At 40.0% G+C, this 19,322-nt stretch overlaps 1 protein-coding gene across 2 annotated transcripts in view; it reads right to left on the minus strand.

The window, feature by feature from the left end:
- Positions 1 to 19,322, minus strand: part of sh3tc1 (SH3 domain and tetratricopeptide repeats 1) — a 32,355-nt gene that overhangs the window by 10,121 nt on the left and 2,912 nt on the right. The window contains exons 3-11 of one of the 2 annotated variants that reach the window (XM_030723298.1): positions 17,527 to 17,657; positions 16,037 to 16,142; positions 13,502 to 13,642; positions 12,070 to 12,268; positions 11,883 to 11,959; positions 11,588 to 11,783; positions 11,357 to 11,487; positions 10,643 to 10,681; positions 9,235 to 10,560 (exon numbers count right to left, since the gene is read on the minus strand). In XM_030723298.1, coding sequence (XP_030579158.1) covers positions 9,235 to 10,560; positions 10,643 to 10,681; positions 11,357 to 11,487; positions 11,588 to 11,783; positions 11,883 to 11,959; positions 12,070 to 12,268; positions 13,502 to 13,642; positions 16,037 to 16,142; positions 17,527 to 17,657 — 2,346 coding nt within the window. The remainder of the gene's footprint in view (positions 1 to 9,234; positions 10,561 to 10,642; positions 10,682 to 11,356; positions 11,488 to 11,587; positions 11,784 to 11,882; positions 11,960 to 12,069; positions 12,269 to 13,501; positions 13,643 to 16,036; positions 16,143 to 17,526; positions 17,658 to 19,322) is intronic. The other variant, XM_030723299.1, reaches the window with a different exon arrangement.

Consider the following 19,322-nt stretch of genomic DNA (forward strand, 5'->3'; position numbering starts at 1 on the left):
TGACCCCATGTGGAGCTTTTAATGCCTAATTACTGTGAATGCTGCAAGCATTCACAGTATTGTTCTTGTAATCTTTATTATTTATTACTGTGAATGCTGCAAGTTATTACTGTGAATGCTGCAAGCATTCACAGTATTGTTCTTGTAATCTTTATTATTTATTATTATTATTATTATTATATGTTCTTCCGTACGTTTTTTGACCGCTAAAAACTCAAAAACCGCTTAAGCTACAAAAATAATTAAGGTATCAAAACGTTCAGCTTCTTCAGGAGAAGTGGGCTATTACTTTTCTGGTTCAAATCTTTAAGCATTGATTTTATATTAATATTTTTCTGAATTTTTAGCCCCATTGAAAATGAATGGGGAAGTTTCAAAGCCTTTAAAAATCCTTTCAGGCTTTAAAAGCTAATAACTTCAGCATACCTTAAGCTAGAGAAACCATTTAAGCTTTAAAATGAAGCCAAGCCTTTCAGCTATTCAGCTATTACTTTGTGTTTTAAAATCTTTTCTGGTTTAAGCACAGTGAGCATTTAAGTTTGAGGATGTTTTTCAGGCGTTTCAGAGTTTATAATGGTTGTGTATTGCATTTCCTAGAGTGGGAGCCTGATTAGTAGAGTGGGAGACTTCAAAACTTTCAGATGGAAAATTTATTTCTAAACTGCCGCTGTGTCCACACTCTTCACTCTACAGCCATGATTTTTTGCTCAAAATGTAGAGCTGCTTCTCTACTTTCAAAAAATGTGTCTTTAAACCCTGTCAAATGTACACTTTTTAAACTGTAAGCATTCAAACAGAGAGAGTACCTTCCAACTCCTTCATTAACCTCCATAGTAATTTCTGAGAGGTGATTTTCTCCAAAGCAGAAATGAGCACCTTTTTTAAACTGCTCCCACAACCACACTTTTGAGCCCAGGAAAATAAAAATGACACCACTGTTTAGAGCAGGTCCTTGTGGTGCTCACAGTTCAAAAATGATTTTGATAGGAGCTACGGTTTTTGATTTAGAAGCACTTATTTGACAGTTGCGCCGAGTCAAATTTGGCCAGAGTGCACGCACCTCAGCAGGTAAGCAGTGCACCTCGCAGGTGTTTTCAATTGGCGCATTTGCAAGCATTCAGCTTGGGAGAGCTCTCCAATATGTATGCATGCAAACCTCACTGCTTGTATGAGACTCCTGTTGGCTCAGTGGTAGAAACACTGGACCATGAATGCAGAAAAAGCAGAGAGAGCAGGTTCAAGTCCCACTTTACCCCAAACTTAAAAGATTTTCCATTGGGTTTGGAACTTTAAATCTCTTCATATTCAAAGATATTTAACTCACTTTTTTCACAGTTTTCTGCACCTTATTTCTCCTTCATGTTTAGCACAAAGTTTTTGTGTGTGTGTTTGTTTCTTCAAGCCATTTGACCCTATAAAACTTTTTAGATTAACACTTTAGCAAGTTTCAGGTAAACAAAAAAAAAAAAAAAAAAAAAAAAAAAAAAAAGTTGTTGCTTTAATTTGCTGTGAGTGCGCTCACCCTAGTGGTTAACCAGAGAAGCAGCAGTTTTAATAACACAAAGTCAGAACAGCATGGTCAGGAAAAATGGCCAGAGGTCATCAGCTACCATAGCCACTTCAGTCATGGTGGCCTATTATCAGCCACCCTCAATAACCACACATTGACATCACAAACCAACAATCACACTGAAACCAACAAGACATCACTGAATAACTGATGAGGACCAATAACTAAAATTCCCAAACATCAGCATAAACAGTCCATGCACCTCAGCAGGTAGGCAGTGCACCTGGCAGGTGTTTTCAATTGGCGCATTTACAAGCATTCAGCTTGGGAGAGCTCTCCAATATGTATGCATGAAAACCTCACTGCTTGTGAGAGACTCCTGTTGGCTCAGTGGTAGAAACACTGGACCATGAATGCAGAGAAAGCAGGTTCAAATCCCACTTTACCCTAAACTTAAAAGATTGTCCATTGGGTTTTGAACTTTAAATCTTTTCATATTCAATGATATTAAACTCATTTTTTCCACAGTTTTCTGCACCTTTTTTCTCCTTCATGTTTAGGACAAAATATTAGGGTCTGTTTATTTCTTCAAGCTATTTTTGACCCTTTAAAACCTTTTATATTAACACTTTAGCAAATTTCAGCTGAACAAAAAAAACCAAATATCTTGTTGCTTTAATTTGCTGTGACTGCACTCACTCTAGTGGCTAACCAGAGAAGCAGCAGCTTTAATGACACAATGTCAGAACGGTGTGAACAGGAAAAATGGGCAGAGGTCATCAGCTGCCATAGCCACTTCAGTCATGGTGGCCCATTATCAGCCACACTGAATAGCAACATATTGACATCAAATTGACATCACAAACCAACAATCACAGTGAAACCAACAAAACTTCACTGAATAACTGATAAAGACCAATACCTAAAACTCGCAAACATCAGCATGAACACTCCCATAAGTCCCTGCTTCTGTGGCTCCTCCCATTGGCTGCCACAACAGCAGATTCATTCTGTCCACAATTTTCTGCACTTCGTCCATGTTTAGGAGAATCATTCATTGTATTTTAACATTTTCAACAACATTCCCAAATATTTCAGGAATGACAGCAATTCAGCTGAAAGCCTTCAGTTGCAAGACATTAAACTACAGTACTAAACTTGGATTTAACTTCTCAATATGATTACGGTTTTTCTTCAACTCCAGTTTAAATTTCTTCAGGCTGATTCTTGGCATTCAATACTTGTCAAATTCATGAACTACAATTAAAGACCTTGTAGCTTCTGACAATTCATGTGATCACCTACTGGTTACAGAGAAAAGCTGCATTTAATTTAGACAAAGTGGGAACACCTTAAACATGAAAAATGGACCATCATCATTTACTGCCATAACCACTTGAGTCATGGTGGTGCCCTTTCAATATCTTTGATGGTTTTTGTTCAGCTGCAGTTTAAATGTCTAGGCATTTATCATTTTTTTAACTTTCACATCTCTATACAGTGAGTGGCAATTAAACAAACTTAATTTAAGAAAGAAATCTTCTAACTCTTCGCCAACCCTGTGCTCACCTACTGGTTGCACATAGGTATTGCACTTAAGTTAGACAAACTTGACCCGGAAAAATGGCCCAAGGTCATCAGCTGCCATAGCCATCTCACTCATGGTGGCCCATTTTACCCATTTCAATGTCTTTTATGGTTTTTCTTCAGCTGCCGTTAAAATTTCTTCAGGTTGTTTTTCTGCCCTTTAAGCAAATCGAATTTAATTTAGTTACTTTCTTGACAATTTTAGCTGTTTTGCATTTAAAATTCATTTTCAGCATTTGTCAGCTGCTTTAACCCCTTAACTGGCAAGGGCCCGGTGACGGGCCGTTTGTAGTCCCTTTTATATGGCAGGCTAGACCCTCCCATTTTTATTGACACGTCATTCGGCCAATCATGTAACTGGCTGCACCAAATCACCTGACAAAGCTACGTGACGCCCTCTGAGTATTATTGGCTCTGGGAAACCCATTTCTTAACATGATTGGCCGAATGAGGTGTCAGTCAAAATGGGCGGGTCTAGCCTGCCATATAAATGCACTTCATTCGGCCCGCGGACCAGACGCAGCCGATTAATAGGCTATGAAATGGGTTGTTCAGAGCCAATAATAACCAGAGGGTGTTATGTAGTTGTTTCAGGTGATTTTATTTGCTGCCAGTTAAGGGGTTAACTCTTTCAGCCAATCAGAATTCAGCTCTGAAGCATTTCCTGGCATTTCAGCTCCAATCACTCAGCAAATAAAGTTTCAGCTGTTTGAAGCATTATTAACAGCCTTTCAGCAGTTTTAACACCTGTTCAGCATTTTTAACAGCTGTTCAGCAGTTCAGCAATTCAGCAGTTCAGCAATTCAGCAGTTTAGCAATTCAGCAGTTCAGGTACTCAGCAGTTCAGCAATTCAGCAGTTCATTGAAGCTCATTCAGCAAATAAAGTTTCAGCTCTTTGAAGCCTTTCTTGGCATTTCAGCTCCAATCATTCAGCAAATAAAGTTTCAGCTGTTTGAAGCATTATTAACAGCTGTTCAGCAGTTTAGCAGCTGTTCAGCAGTTTTCTCAGCAGTTCAGCAATTCAGCATTTCAGCAATTCAGCAATTCAGCAGTTCAGCAATTCAGCAGTTCAGCAATTCAGCGGTTCAGCAATTCAGGTATTCAGCAATTCAGCAGTTCAGGTATTCAGCAGTTCAGCAATTCAGCAGTTCAGGTATTCAACAGTTCAGCAGTTCAGGTATTCAGAAGTTCAGCAATTCAGCAGTTCAGCAATTCAGCGGTTCAGCAATGCAGCAGTTCAGCAATTCAGGTATTCAGCAATTCAGCAGTTCAGCAATTCAGCAGTTCAGGTATTCAGCAGTTCAGCAATTCAGCAGTTCAGCAATTCAGCAGTTCAGCAGTTCAGGTATTCAACAGTTCAGCAGTTCAGGTATTCAGCAGTTCATTGAAGCTCATTCAGCAAATAAAGTTCCAGCTGTTTGAAGCCTTTCTTGGCATTTCAGCTCCAATCTTTCAGCATGCAGCATTCACAGTGCATTTTCTTCAGGAAATGCTTTTTCTAGTTATTTTTATTTATTATTATTATATGTTCTTCCGTACGTTTTTTGACCGCTAAAAACTCAAAAACCGCTTAAGCTACAAAAATAATTAAGGTATCAAAACGTTCAGCTTCTTCGGGAGAAGTGGGCTATTACTTTTCTGGTTCAAATGTTTAAGCATTGATTTTATATTAATATTTTTCTGAATTTTTAGCCCCATTGAAAATGAATGGGGAAGTTTCAAATCCTTTAAAAATCCTTTCAGGCTTTAAAAGCTAATAACTTCAGCATACCTTAAGCTAGAGAAACCATTTAAGCTTTAAAATGAAGCCAAGCCTTTCAGCTATTCAGCTATTACTTTGTGTTTTAAAATCTTTTACGGTTTAAGCACAGTGAGCATTTAAGTTTGAGGAGGTTTTTCAGGCGTTTCAGAGTTTATAATGGTTGTGTATTGCGTTTGCTAGAGTGGGAGCCTGATTAGTAGAGTGGGAGACTTCAAAACTTTCAGGTGGAAAATTTATTTCTAAACTGCCGCTGTGTCCACACTCTTCACTCTACAGCCATGATTTTTTGCTCAAAATGTAGAGCTGCTTCTCTACTTTCAAAAAATGTGTCTTTAAACCCTGTCAAATGTACACTTTTTAAACTATAAGCATTCAAACAGAGAGAGTACCTTCCAACTCCTTCATTAACCTCCATAGTAATTTCTGAGAGGTGATTTTCTCCAAAGCAGAAATGAGCACCTTTTTTAAACTGCTCCCACAACCACACTTTTGAGCCCAGGAAAATAAAAATGACACCACTGTTTAGAGCAGGTCCTTGTGGTGCTCACAGTTCAAAAATGATTTTGATAGGAGCTACGGTTTTTGATTTAGAAGCACTTATTTGACAGTTGCGCCGAGTCAAATTTGGCCAGAGTGCACGCACCTCAGCAGGTAAGCAGTGCACCTCGCAGGTGTTTTCAATTGGCGCATTTGCAAGCATTCAGCTTGGGAGAGCTCTCCAATATGTATGCATGCAAACCTCACTGCTTGTATGAGACTCCGGTTGGCTCAGTGGTAGAAACACTGGACCATGAATGCAGAAAAAGCAGAGAGAGCAGGTTCAAGTCCCACTTTACCCCAAACTTAAAAGATTTTCCATTGGGTTTGGAACTTAAATCTCTTCATATTCAAAGATATTTAACTCATTTTTCTCACAGTTTTCTGCACCTTATTTCTCCTTCATGTTTAGCACAAAGTTTTTGTGTGTGTGTTTGTTTCTTCAAGCCATTTGACCCTTTAAAACTTTTTACATTAACACTTTAGCAAGTTTCAGGTGAACAAAAAAAAAAAAAAAAAGTTGTTGCTTTAATTTGCTGTGACTGCCCTCACCCTAGTGGTTAACCAGAGAAGCAGCAGTTTTAATAACACAAAGTCAGAACAGCATGGTCAGGAAAAATGGCCAGAGGTCATCAGCTACCATAGCCACTTCAGTCATGGTGGCCTATTATCAGCAACCCTCAATAACCACACATTGACATCACAAACCAACAATCACACTGAAACCAACAAGACATCACTGAATAACTGATGAGGACCAATAACTAAAATTCCCAGACATCAGCATAAACAGTCCATGCACCTCAGCAGGTAGGCAGTGCACCTCGCAGGTGGTTTCAATTGGCGCATTTGCAAGCATTCAGCTTGGGAGAGCTCTCCAATATGTATGCATGCAAACCTCACTGCTTGTATGAGACTCCTGCTGGCTCAGTGGTAGAAACACTGGACCATGAATGCAGAGAAAGCAGGTTCAAGTCCCACTTTACCCTAAACTTAAAAGATTGTCCATTGGGTTTTGAACTTTAAATCTCTTCATATTCAATGATATTAAACTCATTTTTTCCACAGTTTTCTGCACCTTTTTTCTCCTTCATGTTTAGGACAAAATATTAGTGTCTGTTTATTTCTTCAAGCTATTTTTGACCCTTTAAAACCTTTTATATTAACACTTTAGCAAATTTCAGCTGAACGAAAAAAAAAATATCTTGTTGCTTTAATTTGCTGTGACTGCATTCACTCTAGTGGCTAACAAGAGAAGCAGCAGCTTTAATGACACAATGTCAGAATGGTATGAACAGGAAAAATGGGCAGAGGTCATCAGCTGCCATAGCCACTTCAGTCATGGTGGCCCATTATCAGCCACACTGAATAACAACATATTGACATCACATTGACATCACAAACCAACAATCACAGTGAAACCAACAAAACATCACTGAATAACTGATAAAGACCAATAACTAAAACTACCAAACATCAGCATGAACACTCCCATAAGTCCCTGCTTCTGTGGCTCCTCCCATTGGCTGCCACAACAGCAGATTCATTCTGTCCACAATTTTCTGCACTTTCATTCTCCTCCATGTTTAGGAGAATCATTCATTGTATTTTAACATTTTCAACAACATTCCCAAATATTTCAGGAATGACAGCAATTCAGCTGAAAGCCTTCAGTTGCAAGACATTAAACTACAGTACTAAACTTGGATTTAACTTCTCAATATGATTACGGTTTTTCTTCAACTCCAGTTTAAATTTCTTCAGGCTGATTCTTGGCATTCAATACTTGTCAAATTCATGAACTACAATTAAAGACCTTGTAGCTTCTGACAATTCATGTGATCACCTACTGGTTACAGAGAAAAGCTGCATTTAATTTAGACAAAGTGGGAACACCTTAAACATGAAAAATGGACCATCATCATTTCCTGCCATAACCACTTGAGTCATGGTGGTGCCCTTTCAATATCTTTGATGGTTTTTGTTCAGCTGCAGTTTAAATGTCTAGGCATTTATCATTTTTTTAACTTTCACATCTCTTTATAGTGAGTGGCAATTAAACAAACTTAATTTAAGAAAGAAATCTTCTAACTCTTCGCCAACCCTGTGCTCACCTACTGGTTGCACATAGGTATTGCACTTAAGTTAGACAAACTTGAACAGGAAAAATGGCCCAAGGTCATCAGCTGCCATAGCCATCTCACTCATGGTGGCCCATTTTACCCATTTCAATGTCTTTTATGGTTTTTCTTCAGCTGCCGTTAAAATTTCTTCAGGTTGTTTTTCTGCCCTTTAAGCAAATCGAATTTAATTTAGTTACTTTCTTGACAATTTTAGCTGTTTTGCATTTAAAATTCATTTTCAGCATTTGTCAGCTGCTTTAACTCTTTCAGCCAATCAGAATTCAGCTCTGAAGCATTTCCTGGCATTTCAGCTCCAATCATTCAGCAAATAAAGTTTCAGCTGTTTGAAGCATTATTAACAGCCTTTCAGCAGTTTTAACACCTGTTCAGCATTTTTAACAGCTGTTCAGCAGTTCAGCAGTTCAGCAATTCAGCAGTTCAGCAATTCAGCAGTTTAGCAATTCAGCAGTTCAGGTACTCAGCAGTTCAGCAATTCAGCAGTTCATTGAAGCTCATTCAGCAAATAAAGTTTCAGCTCTTTGAAGCCTTTCTTGGCATTTCAGCTCCAATCATTCAGCAAATAAAGTTTCAGCTGTTTGAAGCATTATTAACAGCTGTTCAGCAGTTTAGCAGCTGTTCAGCAGTTTTCTCAGCAGTTCAGCAATTCAGCAGTTCAGCAATTCAGCAATTCAGCAGTTCAGCAATTCAGCAGTTCAGCAATTCAGCGGTTCAGCAATTCAGCAGTTCAGCAATTCAGGTATTCAGCAATTCAGCAGTTCAGCAATTCAGCAGTTCAGGTATTCAGCAGTTCAGGTATTCAGCAGTTCAGCAATTCAGCAGTTCAGCATTCAGCAGTTCAGGTATTCATCAGTTCAGCAGTTCAGGTATTCAGAAGTTCAGCAATTCAGCACTTCAGCAATTCAGCGGTTCAGCAATGCAGCAGTTCAGCAATTCAGGTATTCAGCAATTCAGCAGTTCAGCAATTCAGCAGTTCAGCAATTCAGCAGTTCAGGTATTCAGCAGTTCAGCAATTCAGCAGTTCAGCAGTTCAGGTATTCATCATTTCAGCAGTTCAGGTATTCAGCAGTTCATTGAAGCTCATTCAGCAAATAAAGTTCCAGCTGTTTGAAGCCTTTCTTGGCATTTCAGCTCCAATCTTTCAGCATGCAGCATTCACAGTGCATTTTCTTCAGGAAATGCTTTTTCTAGTTAAAGCATGCTGCTCTGCTGAAAGCTGCAATGTTTAAAGATCTTTCAGGTAACGAGTGAGCCAGAAATACTGCAGAATAATGCAGTTTACTTTATGTTCATGGGTCACCATGGCAGCTTGTGATCATATTTAAAATGCATCTGTAGTGCTGAGCGCAGGTTTTTGCTTACATCTGACCACCCTTGTGGTCAAATGACACTTTTTGGGAGCGAAACCTTGGGAAGAAGTGCTAAGTCAGTTTGTGGTCAGTTTGAGTTTAAAAAATATGGAAAGTTGCTCTTCCTTTTTTAGCAGCACTACAGACAAATGGCTATAAATGACTAAAATATAACTTTTGTGAGGCTTGGCCTGAAGATCAGCTGTGCAGATTTTGGTGAAAGCCAGAAAACATTATTAAATTTCTTGGGCTAAACAGCTGTAAAGCAAACAGGAATGTTGAGAGCATCTGTCACACTCTGGAACTTGTTCCATTTATAACACAAGCAGTCAGAAAAACCGTCTCACCTTCCTGAGGAGTTGTGCAGTGTTCGGGCATGGAAGCAAGGACTGACTCCAATATATCCAAAGCAATTCCAGCCTGCTGGTTGTCAATGTGAAGCCATGCCAACCAGATGAGAGCGCTGTTTCTTTCCGAAACAGAGACATGAACTTGCTTTGAAGGACTGTTGATAAGAGCATCCATGTGGTAGATGGCGTGTTCTGTCATTTTGTGTTTGTAATAGAGTTGGCAGAGACAAAAAGTGAGCTGGTGTCTCAAAATATGGTAATGGTTTCTCCCTCCGCATTGGAGCTCGGTAAAAGCAATAGCTTGGTGCAAATATGGAGCCGCCTGAGGTGGAATGGTGGTTTCTTGTTCTGTGACACTGTCCAAAAGTAATCCCATACTGCCAAGACAGTCAGGCAGCGTGACCGAGGGCAGCAGAGAAGCTCTCCTGGCTGAACTGACACTGAGGTGGGGAAGGTGAAGTTCACCGTACAGCTTTCCCAGTGCCAGGTACCCGTGAGTGGGAGAGACGCTCCATGTTCCTTGAGCTTCATCACAAAGAATGAGAAGTCTTTCCAGATAAGGCACAACTTGAGCTCCCATGGCACAGGTCCAGTGGTGCTTTGCCAATAGAAGACAAACCCGGGCTTCTGCCATTTTGTTGTGAGAGAGAATAGCTTTCTTGAGCATGTATTTAAGAGAAGAGTCATCCTCTAAGCTCTTCAAACAATCTGGGATTCCCATGAGCAAGGCAGCAAGTCGTTCTGTCACAGCAAAGAAACTTTTTGTATTTTTCTGCCAAAGATATAGAGCAGCCAGGCTGGAGAAGATGCTGGCCAGCAGACTGAGGTCCTTGAAACCTTCTCTTGGAACACTGAGGACTTCCTCAAAGTAAGCCTGGGCTTGGCTGAACTTTGACCTGCCAACACAGAGCTTTCCCAACAGGAAGCACAAACGAGTCTGTGACCAGAACAGCTGTTTCTTTCTGGCTGTCTCTCTGGCAACACCCAAAAAGGCAATCAGCTCATCTTCATCAGAGTGACCGGTGAAAGTGGAGGAGGCAAGTTTTTCAGAACTCAGTGCATACAGAGTGCCAAACTCCACTTTATAGTCTGGTCCTTCCAAAAAGGAGAAGAGTGGAATGAAGCTCTCTGTGTTGTTGTTCCCCTCTACAGCAGGCTGGACTGTAAAACAGGGAGGGGTTTTTGCCTCTGTGGCCAGCCCTGATTCAGTCTTATTCTTGGTTATAGTGGAATGAGGGTTCAACTCTTTTCCTTGGTCGAGAAACCTCTGAATATCTCTCTTGAATTCAGTCTGCTCATGCTCAACCTTTCTTGAAGAGCTGGCTGCAAAAGGATAACGGGAGGAAAAATGATGACGGCATACACAGGAGGTACGTTAATAAAGCAATACTAATTTCATACTTACATGATATTTTCTTCTCAGATGCTTGATAAATGATCATATCTATAATTAAGCAACAAGTATTATAAGAACGTGAATGAGAGAACATCTTAAAATCTCACAGATCTCAGCAACTGGTAAAAAGTCTCAATAATAATCCAAGCAAAATCTCAGTGTAAATGATATATGTTTTTATATTTATTTTTGGACCTTTATTCACACAGAATAGAAAGCAGGGAACTGCATGTATCCAAGGATACTTTGGCATGGAGACTGGAGCAGCCAGGGATCAAACCACCAACCTTCTGATTAGTAGATGACCTGCTCTACCTCCTCCCACCTCCACCACAGTCACCCCAAGGTAATCTATATGGAAGTTTTGCCTGCAGAAGCTTATAGAGGCAAAAATAGTGTAGCTTTGTCACAAGCAACACCGTTTAGAACACTGATTTCTTTTAACCGTGACAACATGATGGGTGTTGCAGCTGTTTTTGTACCTCTATTTAATCAAACAGAATCATAACCCCAGCAGTGGGAGATTACAGTAACCTGAATCATTTTAGTCATGCTAGCAGCAAGATGTTACAGATGGCAATGTTGGTGAGCTGGATATTCATTTTAAACTTCATTTCCTATGAGATGGACAGACATTAAATAAAGAATGAAAAATGAAAATCAATAAATCAACAAATCAGTGCAGCTGTGTGGCCTGTAAGCACTACTACCTTTCTGCCTTACCTAGCTTGTATTTATGCTCAGTGTCATTCTGAGATTGTGTCTTCAATACAGCAGTTGATTCTTCGATGACTTTTTCCTCTTGCGGACTGCAGAAAATCCAGTCCTCTCCATCTAGAAAAATCTCTGCAGAGCTAGAGTGGTGACAGAGAAGGAAACAAGGTATGCTAGTGTCATTTAAACCTAAAACAATTTAACCAGTGTTGTTAAAATGGAGTGTGATGTTGCACTCACTTGCAAGTATCAGGAGATGGTTTTACCAGGCTTGTCTTGACCAAACCCACTTCTCCTGTTGCTTCCTTCCTCCCTGTGAACCAATCAAAACAAGGCACCAGAAGCCCCACAATCACGATACGATCGCCAGGTGCCATGCTCAGCTCATCTGGGCCCTCGGCGTCATACTCCTTTGTGGCCAGACAGGTGCCTCTGGCTAAACAGAGGAGAGACTATGTGAGACCAGGCAGCCCCAAACTCTTAGTTTAGCTTGTCTCCACTCTCCCTAACTACCTTAAATAATGCAAAGACTTACCAAAGTGCAGAGGGAAGTCACAGATAGATTTCCCATCACCAACTAAAATGCTTTCTGCACAGGATTTGAGAAACCATCTGTGGACAGATGGGATTATCTGACCTCATATCTAGTACTTGACAATCACACAAAAGTCACTATGAGAGTGTATCAGGTCCATGCAGGCCTTTATGTGGATGTGACTCACTGATGGAAAGGGATGACTGGCGCCAGAGCAGGTTTAGGTGCAGTGCCCCGCGCTCCATCAGCGAGGCAGAGGACAGTCCACCCTGAACCCAGGAAGGGAGGCTCAAACTGAGCTATGTCTCCCTGCTCCAAGTACAGGTCTCCTCCAGAGGTTGAACTGTCGAACATCTGGCTGGCACTGCAACTGGCAAACAATGAACCTAACAGAGAGAGCAGGTTAAGGTTTACCCACACACACATACATATGACATGTATGTATAAAAAAAGTTATGTATCTTTGAAAAAGAGTTTGACAGCTCTAATAGTTAGTTTTATTTGAAAGTAAATTGGGCATTAAAAGTGTTAAACAGCTGTCCGCATGATGTAATGCCACCTTAAAAGAAATTAACCCTCCCCCTGCAGAGAGTGAAATCCACAGCTGGGATCTGGAATATCCAAGGTTTACCGGTAGGTATGGAAGCACTATGGAAATCTTTTTAAAGAACATTTAAAAATGATTCAGTGGGACTACAAAAAATGTCTGTCATGCTATGATGTGTTATTGGTGCCCTGGAAAATATGTGAAATTTTTATGCCCAGAAAATATAGCCTGATCAGAAGAAGAGATGCCCACTTCCTAACATGAAAACAACACATTCAACCTCTAATTTAATCTAATCATCTAATCATTTACCTTGATCCACTATGTATATACAGTAACAGTATACTTTTAATGCTACTTTTGTTGTGCAGTTAATGCTGGTGCGAGGACTGTTCGTGCTGTATAGATCCCTCCATCCTCTTATTTTAAATCCAGAGAAGACCACACCTTTTAGGCTGTGGTGCCTAAAGTTTAGTACAGCCTTCCAGTCCTTCAGGTCAGCAGTCAATAATCTGCTGAAAATGTTTTAATACGTTATCTTTCCCTTAATCGTTTGCTCATTATTTGAATGTTGCTGTTGACTGTGTGCTGGGATTTAATGTGTATTTTGTGTGTTTCTTTAATGTTTGTTATTATTATTATTTTTTATCATTTTCATTATCGTTATTATTATTATCAGTAGTGGTAGTAGCAGTAGTAGTAGCAGTAGTAGTGGTAGTAGTATTATAGGTGCCTTACAGTTTAGTGGTTTATCCTTCAAATAACTGAACCACATTTTTACTGTTTATGAAACTATTTCTGTGAAGACGTTTATATTAGCACTATTTATGATTTACATAACATTTTGAGTGTGATAGCTTCTGTTTTCTCAACATTATTGTTGCTTTTGTTGTGAATTGGAATTATCACGATTATAAATAAAATTCAATTTATTTGAATTAAATAGTTAATTTACAATAGAAAACAGTAGAAAAGTTCTGCCGAGGCTTTACTGGGCAGATGCACAATTCTGTCACAGATGTACAATTTCATGATGTCATCTGATCACCATCGAAATGTATTTACTGCCAACCTTCTTGCATGAGGATGCCTTTGTAGAAAAGGTTAAGTGTTTCCTCCTGAATGGACACCTGGATAGTAAAGTCATCCTCCAAAGAATTGAGCCAAAACATCTCGTCTAACAATAGACTCTCCATACAGTGACGCAGGAAACCTGGAGGAGAGGATGAGCAGAGACAGTGACTGTGATAAGCTGCAGTGCACCGCATGACATTTTAACAAAAACTAAGTACACTCCATTAACCCAACACTGCAGAACCACCTTTATCAGCAATACCTTGAAGTAATAATTTTCTGTATGATCTCGCACATCATTATTACAGCGTTGCCTCAGGTCATTGAGGTTAAGCATTTTAATTGGGCTGAGGTCATTGAGGACATTGACTGGACCACTGCAACACTTTGTTGCTTTGTTTCTTTTTCAGTGTTCTTGGGATCATTGTCCTGTTGCGTGACCCAATTTTGGCCAAGCTTTAGCTGTCAAACAGATGACCTCATATTTGACTCTAGAATCCTTTCATATTAGAGGTCTCATCTGTCCAAAGGATATTGATGTGTGGGTTATCCAGATGCACCTTTGCAAACTTAAGTCATGCTGTCATGTTCTTTTTAGAAAGAAGAGTCTTTCTACTGGCAACCCCTCCAAGCAAGCCATCTGTGTTCAGTCTTTTTCTAATGACATCATCATGAACTTTAACATTTAACATACTAACTGAGACTTGTAGAGTTTGACATGTAGCTTTTGGGTTTTCTGCAGTTTGTCTGAGGTCGTAGTCTGACCTTGGGGTGAATTTGCTGGGAAGATTGGCAACAGTCTGGAACATTTTCCACTTTGAACACAGTTTCTGACTGTACAGTGATGGACAGTGTTTGAATATTATACCTTCCCAGATTGATGGGCTAAAATAATTGCTTCTCTAGGATCATTGCTGATGTCTTTCATGCTTGGGATTGTGTCAATACGTACACACCTGACTGCTGCCAAAACTTCTGCTTTTATAGAGGTGGTCACACTTACCAATGACAAATGAATCAGCTGCATTTGATTAACAGCACGTGGCTGCTGTTAACCATCTTAATTCCAGCAGTAATAGTGTGTACTGTGAAAACAGGACTATAAATACACACACAGACACACACACAAATGTACACTTCCCTTCCAAAAGTACTGGAACAGTGGGGCTGATCCTTTTTGCTGTGGAATGAATGTGAGACTAAAGATCAACATCTCCGCTTTTATTTCCAGGAATTTACATCTGGATCTGATACACAGTTCGGAGGATGGCACGTACTGGAACATATGACTGACAGGTGTGTCCCGTTACACTGATTATTCAAACAATAAATGGTGCTGAACGTCTACGCTCAGTTTCAGATTTGGGTTTTCCTGTGGAGACTGTGTATTTATAGTAAGAGGAATAACCAACATGAAAGCCAGAGAGCTGTCTGAGGAAAACAAACAACTGCGATGCTGAGTGAAGATGGAAAATCCCGACACAGGATTTTAGTCAGGAGACTAAAGGGAGTAACCCCACCCCCACCCCCCCGCGATGAGAGCTGGAAAAACATCACAAAAGAATGCAAAAGTTTACTGATGTCAGTAGGTCACAGGCTTGATGCAGTTGTTGCAAGGAAAGGATTTGCAACTAAATATTAAACTTTAATCTATTTTATCTGTTCCAATACTTTGGATCACAAGAAAAATGGGTGGGTTCAGACAAGAGGTGCCATCTTCTGAACTGTGTGTCAGATCCAGACATAAATAATTAGAAATCCAAAATTTGTCTCATGTTCATCTTTTAATGTCAAACCCAAATGTTTTCATTCCACAGCAACAATAAAAGGATTGACCTCACTGTTCCAATACTTTTGGAGGGGAGTGTATATAAATAGCACCACCCTGAGTTTGTGGTATGTATTTGTCCTCCTCAAGCTTGGGTCTTCTACCAGAGGTCTGTGAGCTTGAGGATTCTGCACAGTATCTAAGCTGTTCCTAACACTGCACTCTTCTGCACCACCTTCAGCAGTGATAAGGGAACTTCTAATCCATAGCACAAATGTTCCTGTAAACTATCCCAGCCTTGATTGTGCCTCTCAGACCCTCACAGCTTGCACCTTACATCCTGCTGGACAGTATCCGGGGAAGTATCTTGGGCTGTCAGCTGCAGTTGGCTCCTGCCTCTGTGGATTTTGTCCTTGTGCTGCCATGAAAAGAGCCTCTGTGCTGTCCTTTAGTCTGGCATTTTCTAGCTACTGGCAGGATATCTTGATGGATCTTTAGTGCTATAACATCTTCTATTGATGTTATAGCACTGAAATACCAGGTGCTTCTTGGTCAGTGTAGATGTTAGTGTAGACAGACAAACTCTGACTACAAGCCAATATTCCCATCTTGGATGAAAAAGACTGAACTGAGCAGAAATAAACATATTTCAGGCTCAGGATTGCGTGATAACATCACAAATTTACTAATATGTACTCCTACTGTTGGTTTGTTTTTAGAAGATTTATGGCATTACACCTACTTCCACTTCAGTGTAGTCCATACCTATCTTGTAATACGTGGTGAACTTCCATATCTCCTCGACTGTTGTGAACGTTACAAAAATGGCTTTTCTTTCACTGTTGATGGAGATGAGATGGGCGGACAACTCCTAAAGAAAAAGAAAGGGGTTCAGAAATGTTGTGTTACCATGATTATTTTTCTTAACTTTGTGTTCTCATTAAACAAAGTTTGATTGCTCGCTTGAGGTAGCAGATAAATGAGTGCAACATGCTGAGCAAACTAAAGTTTTTGACTGACACTTTTTATGTTTCACTTAAATGCAAGTTGACCAACTTAAACCTAAAGGTTTGTGGACACTTAAAATGTATTAGCAGCTTTTTCTTTGGATAGTTGTGGACCAATTACAGGAAGTACAGCAGGCTATCATCAGAAACACAAGAAGAAAACTGAGCTGCGGCAGGACAAGAAGTGGGAAGCAAATATTTTACTGAAATATGGCCCAACAATGTTATAAAAGCTCAAGCTATAAAAACTCTTACAGCACCGTCAATTTCCGGATTGTTTTCAAGTCTGAGGATTTTGCAAGAAAGGACAGCAATGACATCTGATATTTAAACTGATATTTATGTTACCTGGTGGAAGTATTTAAAAATTTTACTGTTTTTTATGGTGCGGTTTTTACTAAGAGATTTTGCTTCTTTATGTTTTGCACACTTTTATTTTAAAAATTATTTGGGGGTGTTTTCTTTCCTATTAAGGCAATAAGGCACATCTGTGCTATCAATCCCTTTTAAAAATGGAGACAGCAGGCCAACAGCAGGAGAGAGCCACAGCAGAGTAGCTGAGAGGACGGCAGTGACCCAGTGGGGCAAACTACAGCACGGGAGGGAGGTCGTGGTAACCGCAGGAGACAGGCAGGCACGGGACGCATCGCAGCCCACGTGGTGTTCCCGACAGAAGTGGTGGAATGACTGGCAGTGAGTGAGGATCAGCTGTGTGGACCTCTGAGTTTTGAAACTCCATAGCATTAAAGCGAGATCATCAATGGATGTTAGAAGACAACTAATAATGTTCATGAATGAGACTAAAGTCGGGTAAAGACAAGATTAATATAATAAGAGTGGTCAGCACCTCTAGATTTATAATATAGTTTATACAGCACATGTACAGTACCAGTCAGTACCAGTTACACATACTGGTTTAACAGTATTTTTCTTATCTTCTTGTTTTGGTTTTACAAAGAAAAGGCAGCTGCTACATTTTCGTCATACTCCATGTTTGATGACAACAAAAGCTTTCTATTCTATCTATTCTATTCTATTCTATTCTATTCTATTCTATTCTGTCAGTTTCACATTTCAGTGACTGTTGTGGGTCTTTAACAGAAGGTGTAAACACTGTATGCCTGTATATTCATTGGATTGGAATACTTAATATAGGTTTTAACCAGTTGTGTGTGTGTGTGTGTGTGTGTGTGTGTTTGTGTGTGTGTGTGTGTGTGCGTGTGTGTGTGTGTGTGTGGTGAGTTATACCATAAATAGGGTATTGACCTCGGTGCTGTCAGCCTGCAGCATGCACAGTTTTCCTCTCAGCATTTCCTGTAACTCTTCGTCTGCAGGAAGATGATCTGGACCCCTGACCACATCCAGCAGCACGGGCACAACTAAACACACAACACACACTGGGTATAACAGAGGTGTCAGACATGACTGCCATGATTATGAGTGAATAAAATCTTATACTTTGATTCCATAGATCTCCACAGGTTGTCCAGGGATTATCAATAAAGAACAGCCTCCCTGCTTTAGGAGGCTGTTCTACTGATTATTACACACATAAGGCAACCTAAAGAAATGTGGGATAGTGTCTGAATGGTACATCAGTGAGCTTACTTGGCCATGACAGAGAGGAATAAATCTGTACTCTACTGCAGTTTTTTTGTACATGTAAAGCGGTGCATGCTTACTTTTTCGGCCATATTCTATTATTTTAGATGGAAAGAATGAAAAGCAACAAGCTCCACATGTTGTTGCTTCATGATGTTCCTTAAACCAATCCATGCAAACACAAATTGGATATTAATATTCATGTTATCATTAATATTATTAGTCAATATGTATTAATACACACAGTTTTTAGCATGTAAACATGGTCAAGACAACCTACTGAAGTTCAAACTAAGCATCAGAATGGGGAAGAAAGGTCATTTAAGTGAATGTGGTGTTGTTGTTGGAGGAAGATGGGCATCAATAATCTACTGAAATCTTCCTGCACAACCATCTGGAAGGTTTATAGAATATATCTCATTAGAGGAAGTTCTCTGGGAGGTCTCAGAGGAGACTGACCAGGTCCTGGTTTGGACCGTGAATTTTGAATTTTTTGTAACTTTGAATTCTTGCTCATTCTTAGGTCTTCTGTTTGGTTCTTAGGTAGTTTGTTATATTTGATTTTCATGTTCCTTTGACTGCATTCTGATCAGGGTTTATTGTGTATAATCTATTGTGTTGCTTTCTTGGTAAAGTTTACGTACATTAGGTTCTCGTCCTTGCATCTGCCAGTTTCCTGTTTCCTTTTGGTAATCATCTGTTTCTTGTGTCGTGTATTTAGTCTTATTTGCCGTGTCTTGCCTCAGTTTCCTTTTGTCCTTTGTCTGAGCACCTGGTAATGTAGCCACCTGTTCTCCTGCCACTGACTGCGTCGTGTCTCTTTTGCATGTTGGATCTTGCTCTTCGTTTATGGTCTTTGAGATTCCACCTAATAAAAGATTGTTTTTTTTACTTTATTCCTGGGTCTGAGTCCTGCGTTTGGGTGCTGCCTGCCTTGACAGAGCACTCAGACCAGTCATGGACTCAGCAGACTCAGGTTTTGTGTTGGACGAGCAGGTAAAGGCTTTTGAGCGTGAACATTTTAACAACTGCTTGAGGGCATTTGAAGCGACGGCACTGCTGCCGTATTAACAAGCATTCAGAGGTTAGTGGCAGAAAATCTGTGCTCTAAGACTTTCTGCCCAATTGGCTGAAGGACTTCATCAATTACGCCCTCGATCTGTCCCCTAGTCATCTGTGACTAAGTTTAAGGAAGTGATTCCTCCACTGTTATCTTCTTTAATGCCATGCCAGCATAATGAAGAGCTGCCTAAACTCTACTCCCACAGAGGCTGATTATCTTGTTAATAGTGTTACATCCTCACTACATGTGATCCTGGATACTGTGGCTCTTCTGAAAAAGAAGGCAAGAAATGAGAGACGCTTGTCTCCTGGGTATTACTCTCAAACATGCACCTTAAAGTTAGAGAGGAAATGGCACTGCACTCATTTAGAAGATCTCC

This window comes from Archocentrus centrarchus, unplaced genomic scaffold, assembly GCF_007364275.1.
Source record: "Archocentrus centrarchus isolate MPI-CPG fArcCen1 unplaced genomic scaffold, fArcCen1 scaffold_24_ctg1, whole genome shotgun sequence".
NCBI lineage: Eukaryota > Metazoa > Chordata > Actinopteri > Cichliformes > Cichlidae > Archocentrus > Archocentrus centrarchus.